The sequence below is a fragment of the Amblyomma maculatum genome, chromosome 3 (genome assembly GCF_055883805.1).
Source record: "Amblyomma maculatum isolate TAMU_Amacu chromosome 3, ASM5588380v1, whole genome shotgun sequence".
NCBI classification, from domain to species: domain Eukaryota; kingdom Metazoa; phylum Arthropoda; class Arachnida; order Ixodida; family Ixodidae; genus Amblyomma; species Amblyomma maculatum.
The window spans coordinates 114,221,194-114,236,721 of record NC_139346.1 but is presented as its reverse complement, the minus strand read 5'-3'; the positions used below and the strand labels follow the sequence as shown (position 1 = coordinate 114,236,721).

General features: G+C 46.0%; 1 protein-coding gene across 1 annotated transcript in view; it reads left to right on the top strand.

Annotated features, from left to right (window-relative positions):
- LOC146195747 (uncharacterized) overlaps positions 1–13,901 on the top strand; it is a 28,425-nt gene extending 14,524 nt beyond the window's left edge. Inside the window, exons 2-6 of the mRNA XM_084596849.1 lie at positions 946–1,181; positions 1,484–1,664; positions 6,754–6,891; positions 10,244–10,353; positions 13,680–13,901. Coding sequence (XP_084452975.1) covers positions 946–1,181; positions 1,484–1,664; positions 6,754–6,891; positions 10,244–10,353; positions 13,680–13,901 — 887 coding nt within the window. The remainder of the gene's footprint in view (positions 1–945; positions 1,182–1,483; positions 1,665–6,753; positions 6,892–10,243; positions 10,354–13,679) is intronic.
- Positions 13,902–15,528: the final 1,627 nt, after the last annotated feature.

The following is a 15,528-nucleotide window of genomic DNA, read 5'->3' as shown; positions in this document are numbered from 1 at the left end:
TACTTCCGTAATTAGTTTCTTTCTAATGACGCACAGAAATATCATCTGACAGTCATAAGGCAATGCGTACATTGGTGCAACCGTCAAAGGGTATGCCCTAAAACCAGTGTGTGATTGACTCCGTAACTATAATGTTGCTACGGGATATTTGTTTATTAGCGCTGATCGGTCTGGATTACACTTACAAATTTAAAATGCATTTTTCTACAAAACTCCTCTTTGGTTACTGTTGCTACCACCTCAAATTTTTCCCAATTTTCGATCAACACTAAGTCCTAATTAGCAAGTTATTTATCATACAGTCTAAATCGACGTCACGAATACTATTCTTACACCTGCAATGAACTCTGGCCAATGCACCACTGTGGGTCATGATGATTATGATGATGATGACTTCGGACAGAATGGCACATACCCACTGTGAGTGAGTGAGTGAGTGAAAACTTTATTGGATATTTCAAGGGTTTCGCGGTTGTGAAGTCTCCGTCGTCTTCTCTGGCGCTGGCGACTTAAGGCTTCTCGTCAGCAAGGGTGGGCCCCTATTCCAAGGCTCCACTGAGTCGTGGGTATGTGCCATGTGTACCGAGGTGGAAGAAGATTCCATCAAGGTAGAAGAAGAAGACGCGTCGTGCTCATTCGCTCGTCCCCGTGACCTCGAGCCAACGCCTGTCTCTGTAGCATACCTTTCCCGTTCCCCTGGCGTTTTGCGAAGACATGGAGTTCGCGTGGTTCTGCACCGCGTCTCTCGTTGTTGTCACTGTTGTAGATGCTGTAATCTTTCCCACCGACCCGGAGCTGTACAAAATCGGTGAGTGGTTCAATATAATAGGCTTAGTTTCCACACCGTCTACGCGCGCAACATTCTAGTTAGTGCAAGAGGCTACCACACGTTCACTTCAGCGCCAAATGCACGATCTGCGCTCCGCTTTCGTAAACTGCACGCAGTGTCCCTAAATGATCACTGCGACAGCAAGGACCACAAGCAGAGTCTGAACGATACCTCGGCGCCGCAGTCGGCGGGCATCCTGACGGCCAAGCAGCTCCGCGACCTGCGCGCCATAGGCGAGAACGGCTGCAGCTTCGAGTTCTCTGCTCCGGGTAGCTCGGGTCTCATCGTCTCCGTGGTCGAGATGAACTTGAGAATGGGCGTGCTCAACCAGTCCTGCATCGACTACATCTCGGTCAGTATACGGTCGATGCGCACGCTAGCCACGTGGAACCATCTCACTGCCCTCGGCACGCATAACGGTTTGCTTGCAACGGAAGAAAGTGGCCGTCGCATTTGCGTAATCGTTCTGACTCATACTTTTGACCTCTGAAATGAGTGCGGCTTTAGAATTTAGTTAAAGTTCACAACTGGTAATTGTTGACTTCAGTAAAAAGGCACCGCAGGCCACAGGAAGCTGCGCGCCTTTGATACCCACCATTTTTCTCTGCACAGCCCCGATCAAAGGCTTCAGACAATTATCGGCGCTGTTTGCAGGTCATAACGAAGTTCAACTTCGGCTCCGACAAGGACGAGCGGTGCGGGAGCATTTCGAGGGAGGACAACTACCACTTTACCACGACGCACTCGCTGCAGCTAAAGCTGTTCTCCAAGACTCCGCTCACAGAGTTCTTTGACGACCACATCCTCGCCATGGTCGCCACCAGCTACACGGAACGTGAGTGACCACCGTGCCAAACTGTGCTGCGCAGCCTCGTTGCTTCGACACATTGCATGCGCCGGATAGAGCAGAGTACACAACTGCGCTGAACCGAATCCTGCACATGGCAGCTGCATATCCAACAGGTCGTGACACAAAGAAGACTCAGTCTGTGCAATGTCAATTCCGCTGGATAACATCGGGAGGCGAGGCGGAATTAATCTGGAACTTCCACTTCATCTTCCCTCGAAATCCGCTAGGAGCTTCAGCAAATTACAACTCAGTGCGCCAGCGGAAATTGTTAGCAATTGTTTGCCTTAGTTTTTATGGGACCGTGTTTGTAGAGTAAGTAAGAGAAAGCATACGGAGGGAACAGAGTGATTGGAAGACAAAGAGCTGGGGTTGACAGACCAGAAAGGATTAGAGCAAGCAGTTTTGTTCGATTAATTGCGTGACAGTGCATAATGACAACTGAACCGCCTGCTTGGCAAACGGTGTCGGTCTTGTCGGCAGCGTAATATTTCGTTACCGTGAAGCTACCACATTCGCTTACTGGCCAAAGAGAATGCACGTTCTTGAGAACGTGTTCTGTTGAGTCGCATGCTCCTGTCGTACCCAACCTGAGCCTATAAACACAGCCTTATGGTATTGGAAAACTCGATTGCATGCTTCCGCTGCCATTCTATTGAAGAGTGCCGAAATGCTTTGTACCTCAATTATTGTTGTGCGCGGCAAACTAAGAAGGCTTGATTACCTCAAAAAAAGAAAGAATGCATTAGCACCTACCGCTACTGCTAAATTTAGTACACATACAGACGTAGAATTTATTTTAAAGAGTGATGAGGCGGTATTTGAGTTAGGTTAAAAAATATATTTGCCAAATTTGCAGCCAGGAAGATGCATACGTGTGAGCAAGTGGGGAGTACAGTGGTATAAACATGGAGTTTCAGCGAATATTTCCGAAAATTTCTGAGAATAGTGAGTTCAGAATAGAAAAAAAAAATTACCAGGAACATAAAATATCTCCTGCGGCAGGCAGATTATGCTGCAAAACAACTAATTATACGGATTATTACCTCAATATCACTAATTAACTTGTTAATTACTGCAGAGACGTCCCTGTGGGGACTTCGAAGCCGTGAACAAGACAATGCATTATCAGTTTATGAAACGAACACAAACTTATTTTCTAAAGCACTGCAAGCGAGAAATTCCGCGAATTTTCTGCAAGAAACCGAAACTGCGCAAGAGAGACGCAAGAAGCTTGAAGCAAAAACTTTCTTCTGTCCGCACGAGGCAGCAGAGGTGGCTCAGCTACAGAGCCAATAGCAGGCTGGGCTCGTGAATTTTCTTTCCTTCCTCCTACAGCCACAACAACAATAATAAGCAACGTCCGATAATGACGTCAGAACTGACTACGGTGCTCAGTCCGAACTGTAAGCGGTATTGCGCCACGTCACGTGCATTCTATTACCTCACAGCTTAGTGCATGGGAAAGGTCAGTCATTGCCATATGCGTGGTTGTTTTCTTGACAGTGACGAAGCGAAATAAAATGCGTGACTCGTTACAGTAGAGCAGGCAATTCGAATTTGCAGCGTTCTTACTGCGTCACACCATCACAGGGCGTCGCTTCTGTATCCTGCTTCGGTTTCGTGAGAAAAAAGCGTCGGGTTTCCCTAGCCCTTCTTTCTTTAAAAAAACTGATTAAACTTAAAAAAAAACTTTAAAAAAAGTTTCTTGAAAAAAAACTTGTTCACGGCTTCAAATTTCCCTTTGGGACCATAGCCCTCAACTGGCAATGGCGATAATTAAATAATAATCAATAACTTTTATTTATTTATTTATTTGGGTAATTATATGAGTTTTGTATTCTATTTTGCCCGCCGCGGCAGAGATTGGTATTGCGAACCTTTTTTTTTTTTATTTTGAACCTACTAAGGAAATTTCGGAAGTGTTAACGCCCAGCATATATTGTGGGAAAATTAGTTGTAGGCTCTCACACCTGTCTTTCTATCTGAAACATCTGTCCAGCCAGCGCCTACAGTAGCGTGAAACAGTTAACGCAAAACTGCACGAGGCGCATAGTTATAACGCAAGAACAAAGCACAATGACCACCTGCCATTTTTTGCGACACTCGTGCGCATTGCCTTCACGTCAGAACTCATGTATTCTCAAATTTTCGTATTGTTCATTTGACATTGCTGTCGGCGAAGAGGAGTCGTAAATATTTTAGACTGAAGCATTAGTCTGCCAGCTAGAGTACGTCACCAGGGAGCAACTTGTAAATTGTGCGGTTCAGCGTCCCGTAGCCACACATGAATATTGAGCGGCATGTGTTAGATGGCTCTGGATTGGGTTTGACTAACGGGAGTCTCTTAACGCGTGCTGGCTATGCGCAGCACACATGAGTTTCCGTTCTCAACGTGCACCATTGCCCCGTCAAAGGTTGTTGTTGTTGTTGTGGCTGAATATAGAAAGAAAATGCACGGGCCTGCTACTGGCTTTGTAGCTGAGCTACCTCCATTGCCTCGTGCGGACAGAAGATAAAATAGACATGAAAGAAAAAAGAAGAGGGAGAGAAAGACGCGTGCCAGATAGACAGATAGGTCATAGACAGAAAGATATGTCACTGCCGCTTGCGGCGGAGGCTAGCCTGTCACTGATTTTTACCTGTCGTAGGCCGTCATTGCACCCGCCCCCCGCTTCGGTGGTGGTGGACGACGGCTGTTGTCGCGGCGCGCGTCTTTCTCTCCCTCCTCTTTTTTATTTCTTGTCTATTTTCTCTTCTGTCATCACCAGGCAGCGAAGGTGGCTTAGCTACAGAGCCAGTAGCGGGCCCGTGCATTTTCTTTTCTTTCTTCCTACAGCCACAACAACAACCACCACCACCGAAGCGGCGGCGGGTGCAATGACGGCCTACAACAGATACAAATCAGTGGCCCACCACCGCAAGTGGCGGTGACCTACCTGTCCCAGCCTCATCAGGGCTAGGATCAGCCACCTTTCACCACGTGGTGCAGTAGTTAAGATGCCTTTCTACTCTGGCGGAGTACCCGAGGTCGATGCCGACCGCCGGCGGCTGCGTTTCGATGGAGACGAAACGCAGTCAGTTGTTGTTACGACTGTAGGAAGAAGGAAAATAAATTGCACGGCCCTGCTACAACTCTTTTGCTATCGTGGGCGTGAACGACTCGGGTAAAACTTTAATGGCGGGTTCAATAAAAACAAACTACTCAGGGACAGCGGAGGAGGCGGCTAACGCCATGGCGATGGTCAGCACCAAAGCGGTTAACATAATTAGCGACTCCAAATCTGCTATAAACAATTTTGCGAGGGGCATGATCTCCAAAGAGGCAGACCGAATTTTAAGATATAAAGACTGGAACCAAAAAGAGGTGGAATTAATATGGGTGCTGGCACACTCGGGGAACAAAGGAAACGAGTTGGCTCACAGTATAGCTCGAGGTTATGTCAGCCGAGCAGTGGGCCAGGTTGATTCCCCCAATTTCTCGAGGGATACACTAATCTCATTTCATGACTACACTAATCACTTTAAACTAGAAAGGCGGATATATCCTCCACCAGACAAGAAACTAGACAAAAGGCAAGAAGTAATCTGGCGTCGGCTCCAGACGCGTGCCTTCTTCAGCCCTTCTAAATTAGCGCACATGTACCCAGCACAATACAATCCATATTGTAAACACTGCGGCGAAATAGCAGGATATGATCACATATTATGGAGCTGCAAAAAAGCGCCGCCACCAGCGGACCTACTACCAGTCCCTTCTTTTGAGCGGTGGTTGGCTATACTGGCCAGCGCATACCCGTTAACGCAAGTTCGGGCTACTGAGTGGGCTCAAAAGATCGCCGTGAGCAACGGTTTTTAGGCCATCTAAGTGTAGTGCCCACAAATCACTCATTGCTGACAATAAATGTTTTCCAATAAAAAATTCTACTGACTCTGTAGCTGAGCCACATGCTGCCCCGTGCTTACAGAAAAGAGAAAGTAGAGAATAAAAAAAAAAAAAAAACGGGAGAGAAAGACGCCTGCCACTACAGCTTCGGTGGCGGGGTGCAATCACGGCCTAGAACAATACGTTAAAGATTCCCAGGTGGTCTAAATTACTCGGTACTCCCCTGAAGGGGCTGGGACAGGCAGGTCATCGCCGCTTGCGGTGAGGGCTAGCCTGCCACATAATTTTTATCTGTTGTAGGCAGTCATTGCACCCGCCACCGTTTCGGTGGTGGACGACGGCTGGACGACGGCCCACCTTCCTCCCTTCCATAACTGAGCGGTTTAGGTGTTCACGGTAAAGTGTGACAGATACTCCACCTTTCCCTTCCTGTGAACCTATTATTATTATTATTATTATTATTATTATTATTATTATTATTATTATTATTATTATTATTATTATTATTATTATTATTATTATTATTATTATTATTATTATTATTTGCACCGATATGCAGCCGCTGCGGGCGGAATCGAACCCGAGATCATGGCTCCGCAGGCGAACGGCAAACACACAGCAATCGAGCCATCGCGAATAGTAATCCACCACGATGCAGCTCTAGTTTCCCATTCACCATGCGTGTCACTAGCTGACGCTTAAATTTAATAGATGAAACGACGATTTGTGTGCTTATGATCGCGACAATTTGCGATATGTGTGAGGAAGGAACTTATTGACTGGAAAAGTGGAGAGGCCGTCCGGCGGATTTGGATCTTGCGATGTAGGCTCCTTCGCTAATTCGACCAGGCTACCTTTCGAGCAACATAAGACTGGGCCTGAGTAGACAAATGCATGGCGACATCGCGGCAGTTTGTCATGTCTCTCATAACCTAAAACTACTGCGTTCTGTCTCTGGGCAGTGAGAACGTTGTCCACGTTGATGTGGGCCATAAGGACATTTACGTGAGCCACAGAGCCAGCGCCATCTACATGCTTTCGTGTCATCTAGGTGGCCTTGGATCACTATGAAATGAGATTTCGAGGTTGGCCTTACACTCGTACCTGGCACATTCGCTCCTGAGGGTGATGAAGGGTTCGATTTTTGCGCCGATGCTGATCGAATGCGATCGTGAATGACCATGGCCGCAGAGCAAGACGGCTCCTGTGGACCGGACGAGTTCCAGTGCGCCTCCGGTGGACGCTGCATCTACAAGGGCTACCGGTGCGACAATGTCAACAACTGCGGCGACAACAGCGATGAGGCTAAGATGGGCAACTCCATGTGCCGTGAGTGGAAATAACTTTATCGCCATATGTTCCTTCAATAGTCGCAGCTTGATGCCTGCGTTCCACGCCGAAGTCAGTTTCTCCACTTGAAGATCTTTAACGTGCTCTGACATCGCACAACACACGGATGTCTATCCGATAACGGCAGAACGGAGAGGCATCTGTGTGCTGTGCAATATAATTGTGCACATCAAAGATTCCCAGTTGATCGAAATTACTTCGTAGCTCTCCACTACGACTCCTATTTCTCTCTTTCCGCTTTCACTCCCACTTTCCTTCCTACTCTTACGTCGCGGGCCAGTTGTCCACAGAACAAGTGTGACAGATACTGCGTCTTTCCTGAACCTTTCTCCAATAATAGTTATTATTCAAACGCTCTGCATAAAACTGCTGTGCGCAGGGTGCACTTAGATAAGTGCGAACAAATATGCTTTGTTTATTACTCACTCTGTGAAAATACCGGTAATATACGCGGTGAGGTGATAGTCGAATGATTGAAAGTGCTCGCGAAGAGGGACACGGCGGCCGCTGTGGAAGGCAGTCTTAAACATCACAAGTGCTACTGCAGCGACGAAGGTGAAGGCACCATTTACGAAATCCGCAATTCCTATAAAAATGCAGAAAAAAAATATGAGTGAAATTCATGGCGGAACACTCCGGTCTGGTCGCAAGATATATCTACTAGCTAGAATCATATGACAGGAAGAGCTTCGAAGAGTCTCGACTGTTCAGTGTCATACACAAATATCCGTAACGTTTACCCAAACAAATATGAATTGTGCTCAATGATAGAAGACTGATGCTGATATTATTGTATTAACTGAAATAAATCTGCATTTTAAAAAAGTAATGTTAGGTGTATGTTATCGATCCCCCTTTGCTGACTCATCATTTTGCGATAAACTAAACGATTCTCTATATCATATTGCCATTCGTTTCCCTGAAGCTGATCATTTACTTCTAGGTGACTTCAATTTTCCAAGTATCCTCTGGTTACTTGATAACTCTTTTTTTTTTTTTAAATCCCCCGTCGGCTGAATCTAATCTTCTTTCCGTTTGTTCAGACTCAACCTACCACAGATTGTTAGTCTTCCTACACGTGTAATACAGAGTACATCGCCACTTCTGGACCTTATTATTTCGGCATCAATAGACAACTTATCGACGGTTCCGCACCTGCGCGGACTGAGCGATTATTATATTTTACATTTTACGCTAACGATGACTCAAACAAAAACAAGCAGAGAAAAAAAAAATTTTCTTGACTATAACAAAGCTAACTACACCGTCATTAACAGCGAATTCTTATTTCTAGATTTGTTTTTGCCATCTTTTCATGAGCGGTCTAAAGACAACTGGGGCATGTTCAAAAATAAAATTTCCGAGTTAACCATCCGATACGTCCACCTTAGAACCGCCTACGGTAGTACCAAAGCGCCTTGGTATATAAGACACATCTGAACAGGTTATCAAACAAGAAAAATCGTTTGTTTCGTTCAGCCAGATACCCTTTAAAATTAATTTTTTGGCTAGCGTACAGAAAAGCGGCAAAATGTTACATCACGTCTTTAAAATCGGCTAAGTTTTCCTTTTTAAACACTATTCATGCACAGTTACTAAAGACTAATACAAAGCTATTTTAGAATGCCATACGAGGAAACACTAATGAGAACACCTTATCATTACTCACAAATTCAGGGGACTCAGTGCCTTCTCACCTCTATTCAAAAGTACATAACGACGCATTCATTGTCATTTCATCTCCTGTACTCACCACTCAGATACTAGTTGTGAATGCTTCAATCTGAGCTCATGGACCCCATATTATTGGAATCAACAGGTATCAAAGCTTTAATAAATAAATTAAAACTCAAATTATATTGTGGAAGTGGCGATATAAATAATATTTTTTGCTTAACATGGTAGAATACTGTTCAATAATACTAGAGTGCGTTTTTTAGCAATCATATAACCTTGACGCTTTACCTTACGACTGGAAATCCGCAAAACTAATCCCCATCCACAAGTGAGGTCCAGCACACGATCCTCTTAATTACAGGCCTGTTTCCCGGAGCACATTATATGCAGATATCTTGTTAACTTTCTTATAAATAATAACTTTTTTCAAGTGCACAGCATGGATTTCGTTAACTTTTATCTTATCTCTTTCACTAATGATTTGCTTGCCAATTTAGATTCTGGCTTTTCAACTGACTGTATATTTCTTGATTTTTCTTAAGCTTTTGACAAGGTAAACCATGCACTACTTCTTCTTAAAGTAAGCTGTCTAAACATCGAACCTGCTGTAATTAATTGGATTCGCACTTTCCTGACGTCCCGCGTAATATTTATAAATGCTAATGAAATCAACTCACCTGCAGTCCCAGTCCAGTCCGGCGCTCCGCAAGTGTCGGTTCTGGGACCCCTCGCTTTTTTTATTTACATAAAGGGCTTGCCTTCCTGTGTTTCTTCAGAAATTTGCCTATTTATTGATGACTGTGTCTTGTACCGTAAACTTGCTGATGATTCCGATGTTTTATTAATTCAGAATGACCTTAATAATATTAGCGAGTGATGCAGTAAATGGTGAATGCAATTAAACATTAACAAATGCAAATCAAAGAGGGTATCTCGCACTAATGGTACAAGTCCCAAGTATGTGCTTAATAACACTCCATTAGAATCTATAAAATCATAGCGTTAGCTTGGTGTAATTGTTACTAGTGATCTATCTTGGAAATCGCATGTCAACTCATTCATCGCTCCAATCGTACTCTCGGATACATTCGTCGCAATTTCTCCCTTGCACCATCATTATTAAAATTAATAATTTATACAACATACATTCATCCACAACTCGAATACACCTCATCTGTTTGTGATCCTGGTCAGGCAATCCTCATACACTTCATTGAGGCAGTATAAAATCGCTCAGCCCGGTTTATCTTAAACAACTATCAAAGGACAGCCAGTGTTACTAATATGATGGCATACGTACATCTCCCGCTGTTATCGACTCGAAGAAAACTATTCCGCCTGTCACATTTTCGTAAAATATACTAAATCTTAACTCAACATTGCGCTCCTTATGGGTTCCACCACCATCCTACATTTCATTTCGACGTAACCACAGTCAAAAGGTAAACATTCCACACTCAAACACAGTTGACTATTATAATCCATTTCTTACTCGGAACGGTAATGATTGGAATAACCGGTCTGCATCCCTAACAAGCATAACTGAAGAAGAAAACTTCAAATTCGCTTTGAAACGTACCTTTTTTTTTTTGCTTAGTGTTAAAACTTCGTTTGACATTTTGATCTTGTACCCTTATTTTCTTACTTTTCTCAGTGATGCCGCTCAGCTCGTTAATCCTGATCGTCCTGGGTCTGACTGATTTGTGCGTCACGTGGTTCATCGTGCTCTTTTGCTGCATCCGGTCAGCTCTCACCAAGCAGAAGGTAAACACGATATGTTTGATGCTTTGCGTTCATCCAACTCAATTACTTTGACGATTTGGCGACCTCTTCTTAGCTAGTCGCGCAACTTAGTCCTCGTACGTGACAAGCATTTGACAGCAAGAGGATAAAATCTGAGTTGAAACCTATTCTTTTAGCATTATAACTGCAGGGTAATAGCAAGCAGGAAGGGAAGCGGTGAACATATAAAGGCCAACATTTGTTTTTGAAGGTTGGATGGCGGAAGGGAGGAGGTCTTATGCCTCTTGCTATCGAAAACGCGCATAGCAGCTGTCGCGAGCAAAAGTCTGTAAAAAACGCGCATACGGTAAGATAGGATGAAAAATGAGTAGTAACACTTAACGAGGAGTAAGCACTTAACAAGCAGCAAAAAAGAAACAATCAAAATAAAAGTAAGAAGCAACGAGACAGAATGCTTAAGAACACAAATTAAAAAAAGAACAGTTAAAATTTAAGAACACAAGAAATAAAGTACACGTAAACTTCAACACCTCGTGGAAGCAACGAAACGCAGAGGGAGCACATAACGGAACTAGGCCTCGAAAGCCGCAATTCTTTTGCGTTTCCGCCCTTAAGTAAACTTTAGTGCACCCCCTTAATGTTTTGCGCAAGCCTTAAAAGGTTATACCTGCTAGCACCTACGGTGGCCGCCACTAATTAACAAGCAGTACAGCGACAATACCATGATCGCAATGTGCCTTCCGGTCACTGTAGGGCTGCATACATGACAGTGTGAACTTGCTTTTCTTTTTGTCTTTCGCTGAAAACATAATCATTAAGCTTCCATCTTCGGGATTGAAATCGTAACTTGCACCGATCTCGGACGCGTACGTCTATAGCATCGAGAAAATAGTAAAACTTCCCAGGAAGAACCATAAATAATGCGTCACTTTTGCCGCGGTGGCTAATTATCCCAACACGTAATACCTGCAGCCCGGAGCCAGAACTTCTCGCGACGGCTACCCTTCGTCCTCGTCACAGCTTAGCGCGTCGCTTAGCTTAGCTAGAGCCAGGCCCGTTGCATTAGTCACCCATATCCCATCCCCCTAATTTCCGCTTGTACAGTAATTGCAACATTGCTCTTGTGTTTTTGTTTGGCTCGGCTGTGCATCCGGCCCAATATATGTGGTACCGAAGTGTGATTTCAGGAACAATAGCTTGTCTCAAATATCTCTTCAGACAATTGTGCCGGTACTAAATAGGTAACTACTGAGTAGTGGATTATGCGTGAGCGTCTGGAAAAACACAAATTTTGCCACATGTCATGTTTAAACTTGACAGCCAGAATGCTTGCCTGTCGTGTATCATATTGTTTTCATTCGCGCGCAGGACACTCTTTGTCGCTCATATTGTCTAATATTCCGCGCATAATACAAAAATTTTACCACTCAAATTGCAAGTAGATACTTTGCATTCCTTTCATCCGCGCAACGGTGGTTCAGTTGTTAGGGCGCAGGACTGCTGATCGCGAGCGCGCGGGTTTGGTCCCGGACCGCGAAAGACCCTTTCGATACTGGCTGAGCGCAAGGCTAACCTTGTACTATGCGATGAGATGTCAGTGCAGGTTACAAGAACCGAGGTAGCCAAAACTTCCGGAGCCGTCCACTACGTCGTCTGTCATAGCCTCAGTCGCTTTGAGACTTTAAACCCTACAAACCGAACCTATCATCCTGTCACTGCAGTAAGGAAAGCGATCGACAGCGTCACACGTTTCCGTGCGCATGCCTTGCTCTATCGCGTTTGTGGTACCATCTGTTAGGTCTACTTGGGGTGCCAGTCTTATGTCGCTTTTCATCATACAAAACACTGGTTAGCCGGATGAAGAAGCTTTATAGCCGTTTAACCTTTACATTCATCAACTATATTATGATGTGGTTTCCAGAAGCGCAGAAAGGAAATGATATCAGAAAAAAAAAATTGCCCGATGCGAAATTAGAGCGGAGCTCATCAGCTGTTTCACCTTTTCGATAGATTAAGGCAGAAATTTCGAGCAAGACACGTGTGTACAATTACAGACTTCTTTTTATTCATTCAAGAAACACTCCACTAACAGTTCTTGGCTGTCATGAAAGAAGCTTTGCGGTCGGATAAATGAAAAGAGCAATTCAGGGGAGGTTGCGGGAGGCAGCGCGTGGGTCCATAGGAACGTTGAGCGACAGATAGCAGCGATTGACTGATGCCGCTGACGCCGCTAGCGTGTGAAGCGAGTGAGAACGGGATGCACGCACTGTGATTCGCTGATAGCGAGCTGGCGTTTCGGCAACCGGAGAGCACCCTCGCCGCTACGCAGGAAGGGGGGGACCCCCTCTTCCTCTTTCTGCATGGCGGCGACGGTGTTCTACGCAGCACGTTGACTCGCTAGCGGCGTCAGCGGCATCAGTCAGTCACTGCTAGCGCTGCCTCCGACGACCCCGCCCCCCCCCCCCCCCACCTTCTTTCCTCGTGTTCTCTGGTTGCTGCGCGCGCTCCTGCCCCCATCGTTTGCCGCTGAGTGTACCCCCCCCCCCCTCTTCCTGCGAGGCTCTGGTTGCCGAAGCGCCGGCTTCCGCCTCCCTTTTAGCCGGGGGCTAAAAGGGAGGCGGAACTGGTTACGAGACCGACGCGGCTGACGCCAACACAATCGCGAAACCCAGGAACGGGCGCTAAAGAGCTGCGCTCTAAAAGCACCGAAACAAGCTCAGGTGATGATTCTGCGACGTTAAGTGAAATATCGCGGAGTGTTGACAGAATATTGCCACACTGCACACTAAAGCTTTCAATGGAAGTCAGCAAATATGCCGTGCAGTGTTTCGCTGTAAGGCCGAGCTCGCGGTTTGGCGATACGTGATCGCGTTCAATGGCCTTCATGTCGCGCGCAACGTATCTCGGTGACAAAACACAATAGCCTGAGCCATAGTCATACACTCATCGATGCGCTCCCAATTTTTCGGGCTTGTTATACAGCGGCCGCGATATGCAAAATGCTCTTGTGCGGAGTGGTCTATTTCTGCCCTAACCTAACCAACTGGTAGTGTGTGCTGCGGGGGCGAGACTCCCAAGTTCCCGCGATATGAAAAATGCTCTTATGCGGAGTATATGCTGCGGGGGCGAGACGATGGCTTCCTGAAGTCTGCTTTCCTTATTACAGCTTCGTGAGCCGTCGGCACATTCGTGGCAGCCGTCGCCTCTCGCTAATAGCTTCATGCGCACTTGGTTCAAGGACGTATACCAGGTGGTCGAAAACAATTTGAAGCGCATTGAAACGGTGTGTCTCGCATCCACTCTATCAATTTTAGCCCTTGAAAAATGCTGAAAATCTTGCTACGCAGGGGTTGCAGGATGAGCGCTGGGGCGCTCCGGCAGCGGCAAGCGGTGTATCATCTCCCGAGGCGGCGGACGAGAGCGGCTCTGAGCCCGACGAGGACGACCAGGACAAGGGCGCCGGCGACGGGGAAGAGAGCTCCTCGCAGAAGTCCCAGAGCGAGAAGCCCTTCCAGAACCCGCTGGCCAACTCGATACGCACCAAGGAACAAGCCCCCGCCGCGTCATAGTCTCGCCTGATGTCGTGTCTGGACTGCCTGCACCTCGCTTCTTCCTTTCAATCGCCTCCATTTCCTTTCTTAACCGCGCAACCCTAATTTCTCGCATTGCCACCCCCAGAACTGCCTCCTCTTTACCTCCGTCCGGTATTCTATTTTCCCTATCTCCCGTGTAACCCTCTCCCGTCTTTATTTTGTCTAATATCCTATCAACCTCCGTGGAACTGGCCTTCCGTATATAGTTATATTAGCCTTTATTCTGTTCCATCGTAATCTCAGCAGCGTCCATGGAACCGATCTACCGCATATAGTTATATTGCGTCGTAATCTCATCAGCGTCCGTGGTAACTGTTATCCTCCGTTATACCGAGAAAAATGTCTTGCTGTCCTTTGTCAGAACTCCTTACCGTTACGATCGCTTAACTTTAGCTGCACACTCCATCACTTCCTCCACAGGAAGCAATTGTTTCTCTCCCAGCAGTCTTCTCGTGCGGGCCGTGCTGCCACTGTTTTGCTGATGCACTAGCATTGGGTTTTTCGGGTTTCTCAAAATGTCTGTAGGCCGCACCGCCCGCCTTACACGGGTCATCGACCCTCAACGCCATTTCCGCGGATATTGTATTTTTCCCACTGCGCGTCCTTTGCTTATGCTCCTATTACCGCGCTCTATATTAGTACAGGAATCACCTGACGCTCAGTAAAAAGCGACCTAGCTATCGCTTATACATATGTCATGCCCATGTTCGTCGCCATTTCCCTATTGCTTGCGTTCGCTTTTTTTAATTTCGGCATTTCACTTAAAGGTGATGGTAGCCGCTCTCTGCACAAACGGACTATACTCAACCGGAAGTTGTCTTTCCTGCGGTGTGGAGACATTGTCGCAAAAGTTGCTTAACATGAAAGCGTGATGATTAGAATGTTTGAAAGTTAGATCGGCTCTAATTCTGTGCAATAAGCGTCAAACTGCTTTAATGCTTTGCTGGATTAAACCTCCTGTTAAATCCGTCGTTCTGATGATGCTTTCCCCTGAACGATTCGCGGAGGTACGCGACATAAGACGATTTCTTCACAGTGGGATCGTCGCCGTACAGCCTTTGGCAAAACGCAGACCGATGCGTCCGCAACTCCTTAGGTCACAAAAAACCTCGTTCTAATGCTTCCCGAGTTATGCCCGGAGCGAGGATCGAGCCCGGTCACAAAGCTTAGAAGCCAGCCCCTTGGGCTCTATTTCAATAAACACTGTACGTACATACCATCTCACATATTTGATGCGGAGCAACATTTCATGTTTCACAGAACACAGGCAATTCGCGGCTCTAAATGAAACGTCAAAACGACACGTCACGGGTAATATATACTTATTGCTTCCCCGCAAAATTCAAATCACGCGATAGCCGCCTCACAAGACCAATCAAGGAGGCCATGTTCAGTGTTTTGTGTTCGTTCGTGAACCCTGTGATGCACACCCGCAGTTCAATGCTGCATCAAAAAACGTAAACTTAAACAAAACAAGTGACAAAGAGAGTGCTTAAATTACTGAAAAGCACTATCAGCGAGAGACGGTTGAGCTTTGCGAGGCACACAAGCCCAATACCATGCATATACTATAGTCACTATGATTATCAGATGACACCTTGGC